General features: G+C 47.1%; 1 protein-coding gene across 1 annotated transcript in view; it reads left to right on the plus strand.

Moving 5' to 3' along the window:
* Positions 1-17,029, plus strand: part of LOC136626741 (zinc finger protein 850-like) — a 56,611-nt gene that overhangs the window by 16,273 nt on the left and 23,309 nt on the right. The window contains exon 7 of the mRNA XM_066601747.1: positions 4,739-5,118. Within this exon, the coding sequence (XP_066457844.1) occupies positions 4,739-5,118 (380 nt within the window). The remainder of the gene's footprint in view (positions 1-4,738; positions 5,119-17,029) is intronic.

Here is a 17,029-nt window from a genome sequence, read left to right on the forward strand (position 1 = left end):
AATGGGAGCAGATCAGAGAAACAAAACTGATTCTTAAAACCCTGACAGCACTAACCCCCAAATATACATAAGGCCCAGTTCAGTCAGAAGACAATGATGATAGATTTGCATGATTAATTAGGCAATAGAATCACAAGACAATGGAGATACTATATCCAGATATTAACATGGGTCCAGCAAGTCTATAAGACTCCGTTATCCAATCCTTATAATTTATACATTGAACATCCATAGCTGTTCGAATACAAGATGGCGGGCTGCAAATAGCTGCACAGAGCTGTCTGCTTCCTGCAGCAAAATAGCTAGAAGTGTGACAACCCTTTTAGGCCCAATGTCCATGAGCGGATTTGATTTGTGGAATTATTTGTGGGTGACCCGTGTGGAAGATCCGCAATTCGATCTGCCCTTAGGGAAGCATAGGCATCCGCAGCTGAATTTAAGCATGCGGATTTGATGTACGGACCGCTTGGTATGGAAAATAGATCGCAGCATGCTCCATTTCAGTGCAGATTCTGTGTGGACGGGCTCAAAAGAAGTCAATGGGTGCGGATGATCCACAGTGTATCCGCAAATACAATTGTGGATGCACTGTGAATTGGAAAGTTAAAATCAATTAGGGTGAAGGGGAAAAGGCTGGAGGGGGGGGGGCGGCAGATTGTTTTCTGCACAGATTATCCGCGATCTCCTGAAAATGGTTTCCGCAGGTCTGCCGCTGGAGAAATCCGCATGCGGAATCCGATCTGCCCGTGGACATGAGGCCTAAATGGTAAAGATAAAGCAATGTTCTAGGCCAGAAGGTTTTCTGATGAGGTGCGGGGGGATGCAGACATGTTTAACTAATAGATGTAAGAAGCTCTTTAAGTTTATTGTATGTTTATTGTTGCTGAATTGCCGATTTCTTGAAAATTCATCATGTTAACATTGAGACTCTTTATGGCGGAGAACCAGAAAACATCCTTACATACAACAATTACGGTGTTTCATTAGATTCTGGCTCTTTTTTTTTTGTGAGGGTCTCCTTGTTTGTATTTCTTATTTACTTACCTTTAACTAGTAAAACGTATTCTAAATAAACTTTTCTTTTAAACTTTAAGTATGAGACCGGATTACTTGGATGCCTTCCAGATCAATACAATTTCTATCTTCACCTTCATCTTGTTTAAAAGCACAGCGCTGTACATTGCATAGTGGTTGTGGCTTGTATTGCATCTCATTCCTATTCACTTCAATGGGACAGAGATTCCCGGGCCATGTGATCTGTGAGCATGACCTCACAGGCCAAAGACACTAAAATGATAGGGCTCCTGGAAGTTGCGCTCCCACTGGTCTGATATTGCTGTCCTAAGGATATATGATCAATATTACATCCTAAAAAGCGTATTTGACCCCTACTCCCTTATATACATACACAATATACACACGGGGCACCCCACCTCTTAGACGGCAGTCTGCAGGACCTCAGAGGGCACAACAGTCTGGAATTACAGAGCAACTGCTTTAAAAGGAATCAAAAATTTGAAGATGTAGCAGCACACAGGGATTCTTGTTAAAACTGGTTCAGCACTAACCTGTGCCTTTATTTAAATCTCCATAAGAAGTATAATTAGCGACGTTTCGGCCTGGGACAGGCCTTTTCAAGCATTTCAAGCATGCTTGAAAAAGGCCTATCCCGGGGCCGAAACGTTGCTACTTATGCTTTTTCCGTAGCAGTCTAAGCAATAAAAAATAAACATAATTGATATCGCTGCACCAGAATAAGTCTGAACTTTCCTTTTCATCCTCAGGCCACACAGAACAGATGTTTTGTCCCCTACACTCCACTATAGACCGGCCAACCTAGAATTAAGAGACTAGCATTAAGTAATTGCTAGCCCATAAGAACCCACTCCCATATGCTTTATGTTGTCCTCATCCTGGCCGGTGCCTGTTACTCCTCACCTACTCAGCCAAACGTTTTGGTTACAGTTTGTTTTATCCTGAATTACAGATTTGTAGCCGAGTTTGATTTGAGAATTAAAGGGATCGTCCAGTTGTAAACTATTGATGGCCGATCCTCAAGACCAGTTATGAATAGTAGATCGTTGGAGTCCATCACTAGGGACCCCTACTGATCAGCTGTTCTCTGGGCCAGTGTGTTCAGCACAGAGCGGATTTCCATACTGGTTGGTTGCTGGAAGCACCAGTGCCAGCGGGGATGTCTCTAGTCGCTGGAAGCATCAGTGCCAGCGGGGGTGTCTGAAGTCGCTGCAAGCATCAGTGCCAGCCGGGATGTCCGTAGTCGCTGGAAGCATCAGTGCCAGCCAGGATGTCTGTAGTCGCTGGAAGCATCAGTGCCAGCGTGGGCATCTCTAGTCGCTGGAAGAATCAGTGGAAGCGGGGATGTATATAGTCGCGGCAAGCATCAGTGCCAGCGGGCTTGTCTGTAGCCACTACCAAACTCAGTGCCAGCGGGGTGTCTGTGGCTGATATTAGCATCTGTGCCAGTGAAGGTGTCCCTGGCATCAAAAACTACACAAGCCTTACTGACATCAGGTACATTAGTAGTCAATGCAAGTATCATATTGAAGTGCTCGTGACAGGAAGCATTTGACCAGAAGGGACGTCAGACGCCAGAAGCAAGCAGGGCAGAAGGGAGACATCGGAGCGGCACAGGAACCGTTGCCAGGAGACCGAGGGAGATTGCCCGCTGAAGGATCTATCCAGCAGGCAGAGGTAGCGGAGCGGCACCAGACGAAAGAGTGCTGCCGCAAGGAGAGAGGTCCCAACACTGAGGGTGATGTCATTCGGCTGCTGCTGAAGAGAAGTCTGCTGCTGTTGCGGGCTGATAAGTATATTCTGTGCGTGCCCGTCAGTAAGTGTCTGTGTGCGTGCCCGTCAGTAAGTGTCTGTGTGCGTGCCCGTCAGTAAGTGTCTGTGTGCGTGCCCGTCAGTAAGCGTCTGTGTGCGTCCCCGTCAGTAAGCGTCTGTGTGTGTGCGCTTGATAGCAAGAGTCTCCATTCAGAGAATCTGTTGTTCCTACTAATGGAAAGGATGTCTGTTGATGTAGTGCTTGGTATGCCCTGGTTGGCACTGCACAATCCCCGATTTGATTGGTCCACTTTGGAATTGACACATTGGGGGTTGTCCTGTCATAGTCACTTAGCTACTAGATCCATGTGTTCAGCAGATGCCATACTTATTCCGGAGTATTTGTCTAATTTTCATAACGTATTTTCCAAGAACCTGTCTGAGACTTTGCCTCCCCATAGGGAGTGGGAATGTGGCATTGATTTGATCCCCGACAGTCCCATCCCTAAGGGAGCCATTTCCAATTTGTCGGGACATGAGCTTGAAGCCCTTAAGTCCTATATCTCAGAGTCTCTGGCCAAACAACATATCAGGCCATCCAGGTCCCCTGCCAGGGCAGGTCTCTTCTTTGTAGAGAAGAGGGATGGGACTTTGAGGCCTTGTGTGGATTATCGGGCTTTGAATAAAATTACCGTGAAGAACCAGTGCTCCTTGCCCCTGATTCCTGACTTATTCAATCAGGTGGTAGGGGCCCACTGGTTTTCCAAATTGGACTTAAGAGGGGCTTACAATTTAATTTGCATCCGAGAGGGAGATGAGTGAAAGACCACGTTCAATACCTCGTTCAGACATTTTGAATGTCTGGTTATGCCCTTCGGACATTGTAATGCCGCCACTGTGTTTCAGGGATTTATGAATGCGGTCTTCTATGACTTCCTGGGGGTATTTTTGGTCATATATCTCGATAACATCCTGGTGTACTCCCCAGACTGGGATTCTCATGTGCAGCACCTAAGGCTGGTTCTGACCCGTTTGCGTGAGTACCAATTTTTTGTCAAGTTGGAGAAATGCAATTTTGGCACAAAACAAGTGTCTTTCCTGGGTTATGCGATTTCACCCACGGAGATTCAGATGGAGTCTGATAAAGTGGCAGCAATCTCCCAATGGGTCAGACCAGATAACCTGAAAGCTCTCCAGCAGTTTTTAGGTTTCGCAAATTTTTACCGTAAATTCATTAAGAATTATTCTGTTAATGCGCAGCCCCTGACCGATCTTACCAAGAAGGGGGCCGACTTGGTGAGATGGTCACCAGAGGCCCTAGAGGCTTTTGGTTGTCTCAAGAGGGCGTTTGCTGCTGCCCCGGTACTAGTACAGCCTGACGCGGCGACCGTTCTTCATTGAGGTCGATGCGTCTGAGGTAGGGGCAAGGGCTGTACTGTCTCAGGAGATCAGCAGGAGACCTGGGTATAGCCCATGTGCTTTCTTCTCGCGGAAGTTCAGTTCGGCGGAACGTAACTACAACGTGGGTAGTCGTGAGTTGTTGGTGATTAAATGGGCTCTAGAAGAGTGGCGTCACCATCTTGAGGGGGCAAGGCATCCCATTACTGTATAGAGTGATCATAAAAACTTGGTATATCTCACCAATGCCAAGAGACTCACAGCTCCTCAATCCAAGTGGGTGTTTAACTTCGTCGTTACATATATTCCAGGGGAGAAGAACGTGAAGGCAGACGCCCTCTCACGGAGTTTCAGTTCGCCAGAAAGTGAGACAGTGGCTCCAGAGAATATCTTGGCACCTGAGGTGGTGGTGGCAGCTGTAGAATCTGATCTCATTCCTCGTCTACGGAGTTGTCAGTAAGACGCTCCCTCGGGGTGCTGGAGGGCAGATGGTTTATGCCAGAGACCTTACATCTCAGGGTCATTAAAGAGTCTCACTTATCTGTTCTCGCAGGTCATCCGGGGGTTCAGGGGACTCTGGATCTTTGTTCTAGACACTACTGGTGGCCAGGCAAGTTGCGGGAGCTCTGCGACTTTGTTAAGGGATGCTCTGTCTGTGCACACAGTACAAGTCGGCAGTGGCGTCCGGAGGGGCCCCTGAGACCGTTACCGGTGCCGTCTCGTCCGTGGTCGCATTTATCAGTAGATTTTATCACAGATCTGCCAGAGTCTCAGAAATTCACCATGATACTGGTTGTTGTGGACCGCTTCTCAAAAATGGCACACTTCATGGCACTAAAGAAGCTACCTTCTGCTATAGAGTTTGCCAAGATTTTTGTAAAAGAAATCATTCGTCTACATGGGGTGCCCGAGAACATTGTATCTGATCGTGGGGTTAAGTTTGTTGCGTAATTCTGGCAAGCCTTCTGTAGGAACCTGGGAACGTCGCTTTCCTTCTCGTCAGCATTCCACCCGCAAACTAATGGTCAGACTGAGCGGAAGAACCAGGATTTAGTGCAATATTTACGGTTGTTTGCTAGCGAAAAGGCTCATCAGTGGGCAGAATTCCTGCCGCTGGCAGAGTTTGCGCTAAACAACCGTACTTGTTCCTCTACTGGGGTGTCTCCATTCCGTTGCGTATATGGTCAGCATCCTTGCTTCCTTATAGCTATTTCTACTCCGTCTGCCTGTCCTACAGCTGATGTCGCCACAGATGCGCTGCAGGGAGTATGGAAAGAAGTACAGAAGAATCTGGAAGCAATGGGGGCTCATATGCAGTTGCGTAGTGAAGTCAGTCAGTATCTGAACCTTACAGGGTGGGACAGAAGGTATATTTGTCTTTTAGAAATCTCAAATTAAAGGTTCCGTCGTTGAAACTGGCACCGCCTTACATGGGTCCCTTTATCATCACACGGGTAGTAAATCCGCTCGCTTATGAACTTGATTTGCCAGCTACATGGAGGGTTCATAGGGTCTTTCACAAGTCATTATTGAAACCTTTTGTTACTTCAGTGAGAAAACTGACGAAACTGGGAACTGAATTCTTCCGCTGGACATCTTCCCTGCTGAAGACCCAATAACTTACTCATGGCGTAACCTGCCCTATCTGGCTCACCATAAATCTGCCCAAGAGCAGTAAAAAAGGCATCTACCGATTAGTGGGCCAGTGAGTTGAGAGGTAGCTAGAATTCCCAGTTTTGAGGGTCGCCCCTCAACCATGAAATAACAATGCCCACCCTCTGGTATTCAGAACCCGACGAGTAGGGACGTAATTCGAAATACAACCTGCACACTTCCCAGAAAGAGAAAAACGTCCTACGGTCACCATCGAAAACATCAGGTAGAGAGATCTTAGGTTCGACCCCCGACCTGCAGGAGTTGTGACCAACGTACTGGTAGCGGTCTGCTCCTGTTGCTGGAGCTGAGTGGACAGGTCTTGCACCATACCTGTCAAGACTTGCACTTGATTGACAAGAGCAGCAATAGCCTCCATATCAGGGGTCAAACGGGAAGGTCGAACCGGATACCCAGCATCAATATGGGCTAGTGTTTCTGTTAGGACTGGCAGGGGCAGATTGACAGGGGATCTCTACGCCAGCCCTCTCCCGTGTCCCTACCTACTTGCCCCCCTGGGCTAGGCCCCTGGGCGACAACTCGTCAATGGTCCCTGTGCTGCACTAGTGACAGGGAACCCCAAGAAGATGGGACAGGGAGACCGGCAGGTGAGCACCGAGTAGCTGACTGGAAGCAATAACTAAGCAGACAGAGAATAGTCGAGAAACAAGCTGGGTCAAAACCAGAAGACACGTGCAGAGTACAGGAGGAAAAAACAGAAGCAGAGTCAAATGAAAAGCCGAAGTCAAACACACTGAAGTCAGGTCAATAAATGCAAGTGTAGGCAAACAAATCAAAACCAAACACTGGTAACCAGAGTCTGGGCCAGCAAGGTATATATGCAGAACTTCCCTCCCAGAGCGGCAGGGCGAAGTCGCATCACGACCACAGGGAATCATAAAGCCGCCCTCTACCCTGCGGCGTGCACCGACAATTTTTTTTTGTATGTTGCAATTATCTTTGCACACACTTTTACAATAATTTCTAGCATAGGTGAAGTACTTATTTACCAAGGGCCATTACAAGCATCATTCTGTCTGGTCATACAGAGCTTCCAACACAATTGGGGCTCCCCAGCTTACTTTACACTCAAACCAAGTGCTCGTATTTCATGTGGCCACTTACTGGTTGTGAGAGTCAGAATCATAAAATGTAAGCCTCAGACAAGAATGGCACTATGCCCAGATGCTTCAAGATCCTAGGGAATCTACAACCTACCTAAAAAGCATAGCTTAGAGAGGCTGCAAATAGCCACCTCAACCACTATTATCTCAATTTATCCTTGGCTACTTGGGCTCATACATACTATAGCTTAAAGGTATCACTTTCCAGAGTACATTTGTATATTTTATATGCTATACAACAATTCCATATGATTTAACACGGGACACAGCAGTAATATAAATTCTAATATAATCCTCTAAAGCTGACAGCCCCTCCCTTATTAACTGCAAATTTATCCTAAACAAATATTAGGAATAGAGATGAGCGAGCATTGTCCTTAGCGAGTATCTCCTCGCTCGGGAGAAAAGGTTCGGCTGCCGGCGCGGGTGACAGGTGATTTGCGGCAGTCAGCAGGGGGAGCGGGGGGAAGAGAGGGAGAGAGAGATCTCCCTGCTCTCCCCCGCAGCTCCCCGCCCGCCGCTGGCAGCTGATCTTTGCTCCTAAACGGGCAGGTACTCGCTAAGGGCAATGCTCGATCGAGCAATTGCCCTTAGCGAGTATACTCGCTCATCTCTAATTAGGAACCTTTATTTATTAAAGATCCATATCTCTTTCTACTATGGGTCTGGGAAATACTTAGGCTGGGTTCACATGGGGCGGATTTGCCGCGGAAATTCCGTCCGGAATTCTGCTGCGGCAAATCCGCATGCGGCCGCTAATCCCGGGGTTTAGCCAGCCATGTGGACGAGATTTCTTTTTTTTTTTTTCTTCCGCTGCGGTTGCACTCTCCTCTATGGGAGCGCCTGCCACAGCGGAAGAGCAAGCCGCCAGGCCTCTTCAAAACCACCGCGGGTTTTGAAGCAGCGGTTCTCCCGCCGGAAATCTCACGGTTTTCCGTTGAGAATCCGCCCTGTGTGAACCCAGCCTTAGGGATCTCCTCTGGGTCCAGTAATGTAATATGTATACTTGTATCTACCTGAAACCCATCATCATCCCAATCTTGTACAGGAGTCATATCGTGCAGCTGGGACATAGGTACTTCATTGCCTATAGGCTGCTGGGCAATAACCTCAGCATTCTGAGACTGCTCTGAGGATGATGCCGCATGACTTTCAAGTTTATTGTTTGATATGCAGTTAATAAATCCGAAGGGAAATTCTGTCACCAGCTCAGATAGTTGATCAGGTATAACACTGTATTCTGAATTAGAACTCTTTTAGAAGGGGGAGCGTGGAGGGCTTCTACACTTTTTCTTTAGATGTCTCACCCTTACACTATTGTAACAACTTAATGAGTGAATGCCCCCTTTCTTTTCATCACTTCCTCTACCATGCTTCCTATTATTCTTTAAATGTTACTTCTGAAATATTTTCCACCGCTCTTGCCATCTCTCGATGGTTACGTTTCACTATCTCAGAGCAGTGTACCTGCCCTTTGGCATAAAACGTCTGTATAGTCTTACATTTTTGCTCTGTCTTGTCCGTCATAGTCATACCATTACAGCATCTACTCATTTTGCAATGTCTACCCACTAATTGTGTCGGGGTATAATTATAACAAGGAGAACTCATTCCCCCTTGAGCCACTAAAGGTTCAGATATTAACTTATTATGCTAGACCTTAAGCTGTTTATATGGCGTCCTATATCTTCGCCCAATTCTTTCAGGTGTGTTATAATCCTTCTCTTTTCCTGGACATCTATTGTTTTAGCGTGAAGTTGCTTCTGAAGATTTTCAATTTTAACTCTTATAATCTCTCTTTCCCTCTGCCACTGACTCTGGCACCCATCCATGGCTGCACCCGCTGACCCTACAGTATCAGCCCTAGGTTCTCCATTCAATTCCTGAATGCACTTCAATCTCGTTCCCAGAAGGCATCTCTCTACACTTCCCCAGTCCAGCAATTCTTTGTATATGCAAAAATGTTTTGTCATCTGTTCCTTCTGTTTCTTTCATGTCTAAGCCATCAAGACATTTATAAGTCAGTCTATTGTAGTCAGTGCATCTGACAGGAGAGCTTACTATCTCTTGGACTATCTGCCTAGTAGGCACTTGAACACATTCTTCCCCTCCCCCCCTCATTTCTCAGTGAGTCTCCCATGATCCACCTGGTTATTACTAATTCTCAGGTGTCTCCTACAAATGTCATCACATAGGCAGAGCCTCCCCGCCTTTGTCTCCAGCCTTCGTGGCTGATACCACCCCAAGGCCATCACGACGGGTCACTAAGCGAAGTTCAAAGTCTACCTCCATCTGTATTGCACTCTTTGGGGCTGATACCACCCCAAAGAACTCAAGACAGGTGATGACACAGGTCTTATTTGTAGTACTCACGGTTTTATTATAAGGGCTCACTCCATCTGTCTGCTATAGCCTTCTCGGGGGGCTCCCGCCAAGAGGCACTCAATATATAACCCAGTGTCCTGACATATTCTTGTCTCTTACCTTATCTTCTCGGGCCACGGTGGTGAGTGTTCTGAATCCTAACCACTAGACCAGTGTTCCCCAACTCCAGTCCTCAGGGACCGCCAAAAGGTCATGTTTTCAGGATCTCCTAAGCTGTTGCACGGGTGATGTAATTATTGTCAGTGCCTCAGACATTGCCACAGGTGTTCTTACCATAGGAGATCCTGAAAATATGACCTGTTGGTGGTCCCTGAGGACTGGAGTTGGGGACCCCTGCACTAGACCACCAACTGGCTGACCTGCCAGATCTAGCACATGAATATTCAGGACAAAGATACTTTTATCACTCTCAGAGACATAAAATTTTTACCCGGCATCCGTCTTTTTTACTTATGGGAAATGGGGGCAATTCAACTGCTACTGCTATTCATGCATTAGTGACATGAGGGTAATACAATCATATCAGTAAAATGAGTCATTTCCCAATTCACCATCTCTGACATGGTGAAATTGGTTGGGGATAGCCTGTGTTGTTTTTTTGTTTTCTGTTGTAATTTATATGTATTTATTATTTTCTTGTTTTATATTAATTATTTTTTCACATCACTGACTGCATTCTTTCAGTTAAGATTGGAGTATTATTAAAGTCTATGCTCCTTGGGTATATAGGAATTATGTGTTCACATAGCGACATATACCTGGGGCAAAAACATATGTTAATCATTAGCGTCATTACATACTTGGACAATCAGGAGTTGTTATGATGTTGGGTGGGGCATGCATGTAATTCCTAGTCACAGTAGTTCCCTCTGCCCCTGTGATTTTTTTTGGCATGTATGTAATTGGTGCATCATGGTCAATTATATTTGTATTGTACTTCCTTTGAATAAATCATAAGAGTATTGGGGGCTGACCAATAACACCCGTCAGTTCAAATACATATATTCATGCCTGAAGCTTCTCATTATAACCAATCTGGAGCAGATCAGTGAAATCTGTTGGAATATGATTTATTCCTATAACATGGGTAACCTCGCTACTAAAGAAATTCTTTACAGCCTGAAAAGGGACTTGAATACTACTTCTGAACCTGCCCTGTTCTGATAGAACTCCATGAACCTTTACCTGAGTGGGAACCAGAACAATGGCTGCTGGGCCCAAAGCAAATTAAGAGTTTGCTTGAAAAGTTAAACAAGAGAAGGAGATTGAGGAGCATGAAATTTAAAGAAATGGGGTAATAATAATCTTTATTTGTATAGCGCCAACATATTCTGCAGCGCTTATAAAGACGGGGAATACAGAAGGACAAAAGTACAAAAATTACAGAACCACGGTTACATGTAGTAATCAGTTGATGGAAACAATAGGGGTGAGGGTCCTGCTCAAACAAGCTTACATACTACAAATAATTGAGTGATACAGAAGGTAAAGGGGCTGGAGATGTGCCCAGTATGGCGAGGTGGAGAGTGAGGGATGCTATGCACATAGACAATGGTCAGACATTAAGCCGTGTGAGGGCAGAAATGGTGTGACTGTAGAGGGTAGTTGATAGTGCCTAGCAGGGATTGCAGTCAGTAGGTCAGGGAGCATGTTATCAGGCAGCATACAGAGGGGTTTGGTTTAGGAGATATGGTATGCCTAATTGAAGAAGTACGTTTTTCGAGCCCGCCTGAGTCATAGATTGCCTGGATAGCCTTTGGTAGTGCATTCCAGAGGACTGGTGCTGCTCTGGAGAAGGCTTGGAGGCAGGAATGAGAGGTTTGAACACTCAGTCTGATTTTGTTAACAGAGTAGAGGGCGTGGGCTGGGTGATGGATTGAGATGAGGGAGGCAATGTAGGGCAGTGCAGCACTGTGGATAGCTTTATGGATGAAGGTAGTGAGTTTACATTGAATTCTGTATTTAACGGGCAGCCAGTGCAGTGACTGGCACAGGGCAGAGAGGCGTCTGAGTAGCGGCTGGACAGAAGATGAGACTGGCTGCTGCATTCAGGATGGATTGGAGAGGGTAGAGTCTGAAGCAGGGGAGTCCAATCAGCAACGAGTTGCAATAATCGAGCCGACAATGGATGAGGGCAACAGTGAGAATTTTTAGCGAGTCCACGGTGAGAAAAGGGCAGATTCTTGAGATGTTCTTGAGGTGCGGCTGACATGTTCGGGTCAGAGATTGGATGTAGAGGGTCAAGGAGAGATCGGCGTCGAATATGACCCCAAGGCATGCTGTTTGGGAGTTATGGTGGTGCCACACACTGAGATGGAGATGTCAGAATGAGATCGGTTAATAGAGGGCGGAAACACCAGGAGGTCAGTTTTGGAGAGGTTCAGTTTTAGGTAGAGAGAGGACATAGTGTTAGAGACAGTGGACAGTCGGTGATGTTGTGGAGGAAAGGTGCAGAGATGTCATGGGAAGAGATGTATAACTGGGTGTCGTCGGTGTAGAAGTGGTATTGGAGGCCATCTGCTGATGGTTTGTCCAATACGGGCTGTGTAGATAGAGAAAAGGAGGGGGCAGAAGACCAAGCCCTGGGGGACCCCAAGAGCAAGGGGAAGAGGAGGAGAGGTAGAACCAGCAAAGGAGACACTGAAAGAGTGGTCAGATAGGTAGGAGGAGAACCAGGAGAGAACAGTGTCCTTTAGACCAATGGAGCAAAGCATACTGAGCAGGAGTTTGTGGTCAACAGTATCAAATGCTGTGGAAAGGTCAAGGAAGATCAGTAGGGAGTAATCGCTCCTGAATTTGGCTGTCAGGAGGTTGTTTGACACCCTTGTAATGGAAGTTTTTGTCGATTGTAGGGGTTGGAAGCTGGACTGTAGGGTGTCGAGAAGAGAGTTTTCTGATAGATAGCTTAGAAGGCAAGAGTAAACCAGGCGTTTAATAGGTTTCTAGATGAAGGGGAGATTTGAGATGGGTCAGTAGTTGGCAGTATCAGTCGAGTCAATAGTCGGTTTCTTTAGCAGTGGGGATATTATGGCATGTTTGAAAGAAGAGAGAAAGATGCCAGAGGTCAGAGAGAGGTTGAATATAGTGGTGAGATGGGGAATAACCACTGGGGAGAGGGATCCGAGGAGATGTGAGGGGAGAGGATCACGAGTGCAGGTAGTCGGGCGAGCAGAGGAAAGCAAATTGGAGACTTCTTCCTCTGTCGTTGATCGGAGTTCAGGCAGTGAGTAGTAGCTAGATGCAGTATTGATGAAACTAGCGTCAAGGCTAATCTGGGATTGGGAGGCTGTTTCTTGATGGATGTCATCAATTTTCTTTTTGACGTAAGCAGCCAGCTCTTCAGCACTGAAATTATTCACTATGGGCTGCAGTTTAGGGCTGAGAAGGGAGTGAAAAGTATCAAAGAGTCGATTAGGGTTGTGCAAAACTGAAGAGACGAGAGAGGTGAAATAGACTTGTTTGGCATGGTGGAGGGCGAGTTTGTAGGTTCTGAGCATGAATTTGTAGTGGAGAAAGTCTGCAGACATTTGTAACTTTCTCCACAGCTGGTCAGCACTCCTCGAGCACCGCCAGATGAAACGTGTTTGAGGCGTGAGCCAGGGTTGCCGCAGTCTGCATCAGATGGCTTGGGTCCTGGGGGGGGGGGGGGTGGAGCTTCATCCAGGGCACATTTGAGAGTGGTGCTGTAGTTTGTGACAGCCAGGTTGGGGCAGGGGAGGAGTGAGATAGGGGACAGAGAGGACTGTAGGGATTAGGCAAAGTCCTGGGTGTGAATGGCCTGAAGGTTCCCGTAAGTATGGTAGGTCGGTGGGTCTGAAGAGATGTTAGAGAGCTTGATAGAGAAAGAGAGGAGGTTTTGGTCTAAGAGCAGAAGAGGGGAGTCAGTGAAGTGGGAATCACAGCAGAGATGGAGGAAGACCAGATCGAGAGCATTGCCATCCTTGTGAGTGGGAGAGGCTGTGAGCTGTGAGACCAAGGGAAGAGGTGAGCGATAGAAACTAGGAGGCAGATGGGGAGATGGGATCATTTATGGGGATATTAAAGTCACCCAAGATGAAGGTTGGAATTTCGCAGGAGAGGAAGTGGGGGAGCCAGGCAGCAAAGTGGTCCAGAAACAGGCGAGGAGCACCTGGAGGGCGGTATATAACTGCAACTCGCATGGACAGTGGGCGGAAAAGTCATAGCATATGTACCTCAAATGATGGGTAGTGAGGGTACGAGGGGGGTGACCTGGTAGGTGCATTTTGGGGTTAGAAGAGCACCTACTCCTCCTCCACACCTGTTTTCCGGTCTTGAGGTATGTGAGAACTGCAGGCCGTTACAGGACAGTGCAGCAGGGCAGGCCGTGTCAGACTGCTGCATCAACGTTTCTGTTAGAGCTAGCAGGTTTAGGGATTTAGCAGTAAAAAAAAAGTCATGGATGGTGGGGAGTTTATTACATGCTGACTGGCAGGTCCAGAATCGCACATTTAAAGAGGGTAGCGGAAATATCTCTCTTGTACCCGGTAGAGATCACCTCTTTGACCCAAGCTTCCTTGATGGCAGTTAGCCAGACCCTCCATGATAATAATGCCCCTTTTGTGCCCACACACAGTAATAATAGCCACAGTAGTGCTCCCTTGTAAGTAATACTGTCCCCTCTATCCATCCTAGCAATAGTGCCCTCTTGTTCCCCATAGACATTAATAATTCCCCCTTTGTGGTTTGTTTAAGTAATAGTTCTGCCTGTGAGCGCCCCCTTACAAAATAGCAGTGCCCACCTGACCTCCACGCTATATTGGTCACTTGAAAGTCCATATATAGTAATACTGTCCCCATGAATGCTCCCCTATATAGTAATAATGCCCCGTTGTCTCCTGATGTGGCAATAATGCCAACTTATGAAGTACTACAGTAATGTCCCTTGTATAGTAATAATGCCCCACTATATATTAACTTCACCTCATGCCCGGTCAGCGTAGCATTTTCTTTCCTGCTTGCCGTCACTGACCAACACAGGAGGTAAGAAGACGTCACAACATCGCCCCTCCGTCTCACACTCGCCCCGCTCTGCTCCTCCACCGTCCGGCACACTCGGCTCGGCTCCATACACTCTCTAAATACATCCTCACACAGCAGAGTCCTGCACCCACTGAGCGGATAGACCTGGTCATGTGACCCCTTGTCTCCTCCCACACACTGATCACATGACGGTGACATCATCACAGGTCCTGTAAGCACAGAACAACCCCTCGGCTCCTGTCCGGCTGCAGGTGGAGGTATGTGGGGGCACCAGCACTGGGGGGCAGATTTATGGAGGCCGGGAGTTACATGTGCAGATCAATTATTAGGAAGCAGGGGGCGGTAAGAGGGTGCAGGGGGGTGGAGGTCGTATGCGATAAGCAGGGTGGAAGCAGGGGGACAAGTTAGTTAGTTATCCCGCTTGGATGACGAGGGTCTGTAGCGCCGATCTAGAATGACCGGGAGCATTGTTCCATCAGTGTTGATGTTGGAGGAGATAACGCCGCGGACAACCAGGGGGCCGGCTCTCGATTTTCCTAGCAATTGCTGCGGTTGGAGCACCGTGGACTGAACAGCTTCTTACAAGTCGTGTCCTTGGGATTACTTTTGTGATTGACTCAAGCCCCGTGCAAGCCTCAAGGCCAGGAGATTTGCCTTTCAGACAGTTTGCTGCAGCTTTATCTGTTGGAATGCTCCGGTCATTAAGGGGTTAATAAGGAAGTCACCGGGTTCTGCGCCAACTTTATTTCCATAAGACATGAATTCAAAACCTGCAACAAATAAAGTGACATTTTTTTGACGTTTTTCTATTGTAATGTGGCTGTTCGGGGGTTAATAAGTGAATGGATCTCCTCCCCTCACATGTAACATTCCTGTAATGCGGCTGTTCGGGGGTTAATAAGTGAATGGATCTCCTCCCCTCACATGTAACATTCCTGTAATGCGGCTGTTCGGGGGTTAATAAGTGAATGGATCTCCTCCCCTCACATGTAACATTCCTGTAATGCGGCTGTTCGGGGGTTAATAAGTGAATGGATCTCCTCCCCTCACATGTAACATTCCTGTAATGCGGCTGTTCGGTGGTTAATAAGTGAATGCATCTCCTCCTCTCACATGTAACATTCCTGTAATGCGGCTGTTCGGGGGTTAATAAGTGAATGGATCTCCTCCCCTCACACGTAACATTCCTGTAATGCGGCTGTTCGGGGGTTAATAAGTGAATGGATCTCCTCCCCTCACATGTAACATTCCTGTAATGCGGCTGTTCGGGGGTTAATAAGTGAATGCATCTCCTCCTCTCACATGTAGCATTCCTGTAAAGTGGCTGTTCGGGGGTTAATAAGTGAATGGATCTCCTCCCCTCACATGTAACATTCCTGTAATGCAGCTGTTTGGGGGTTAATAAGTGAATGGATCTCCTCCCCTCACATGTAACATTCCTGTAATGCGGCTGTTCGGGGGTTAATAAGTGAATGTATCTCCTCCCCTCACATGTAACATTCCTGTAATGCGGCTGTTCGGGGGTTAATAAGTGAATGGATCTCCTCCCCTCACATGTAACATTCCTGTAATGCGGCTGTTCGGGGGTTAATAAGTGAATGGATCTCCTCCTCTCACATGTAACATTCCTGTAATGCGGCTGTTTGGGGGTTAATAAGTGAATGGATCTCCTCCCCTCACATGTAACATTCCTGTAATGCGGCTGTTCGGGGGTTAATAAGTGAATGGATCTCCTCCCCTCACATGTAGCATTCCTGTAAGGCGGCTGTCTGGGGGTTAATAAGTGAATGTATCTCCTCCCCTCACATGTAACATTCCTGTAATGCGGCTGTTCGGGGGTTAATAACTGAATGGATCTCCTCCCCTCACGTGTAACTTTCTTGTATGGCCGCTGTTCGGGGGTTAATAAGTGAATGTATCTCCTCCCCTCACATGTAACATTCCTGTAATGCGGCTGTTCGGGGTTAATAAGTGAATGTCTCTCCTCCCCTCACATGTAACATTCCTGTAATGCGGCTGTTCGGGGTTAATAAGTGAATGTCTCTCCTCCCCTCACATGTAACATTCCTGTACTGCGGTTGTTCGGGGGTTAATAAGTGAATGTCTCTCCTCCCCTCACATGTAACATTCCTGTAATGTAGCTGTTCGGGGGTTAATAAGTGAATGGATCTCCTCCCCTCACATGTAACATTCCTGTACTGCGGCTGTTCGGGGGTTAATAAGTGAATGGATCTCCTCCCCTCACATGTAACATTCCTGTACTGCGGCTGTTCGGAGGTTAATAAGTGAATGGATCTCCTCCCCTCACATGTAACATTCCTGTACTGCGGCTGTTCGGGGGTTAATAAGTGAATGGATCTCCTCCCCTCACATGTAACATTCCTGTAATGTAGCTGTTCGGGGGTTAATAAGTGAATGGATCTCCTCCCCTCACATGTAACATTCCTGTACTGCGGCTGTTCGGGGGTTAATAAGTGAATGGATCTCCTCCCCTCACATGTAACATTCCTGTAATGCGGCTGTTCGGGGGTTAATAAGTGAATGGATCTCCTCCCCTCACATGTAACATTCCTGTAATGCAGCTGTTCGGGGGTTAATAAGTGAATGGATCGCCTCCCCTCACATGTAACATTCCTGTACTGCGGCTGTTCGGGGGTTAATAAGTGAATGGATCTCCTCCC

Source organism: Eleutherodactylus coqui, chromosome 4, assembly GCF_035609145.1.
Source record: "Eleutherodactylus coqui strain aEleCoq1 chromosome 4, aEleCoq1.hap1, whole genome shotgun sequence".
Classification (NCBI taxonomy): Eukaryota; Metazoa; Chordata; class Amphibia; order Anura; family Eleutherodactylidae; genus Eleutherodactylus; species Eleutherodactylus coqui.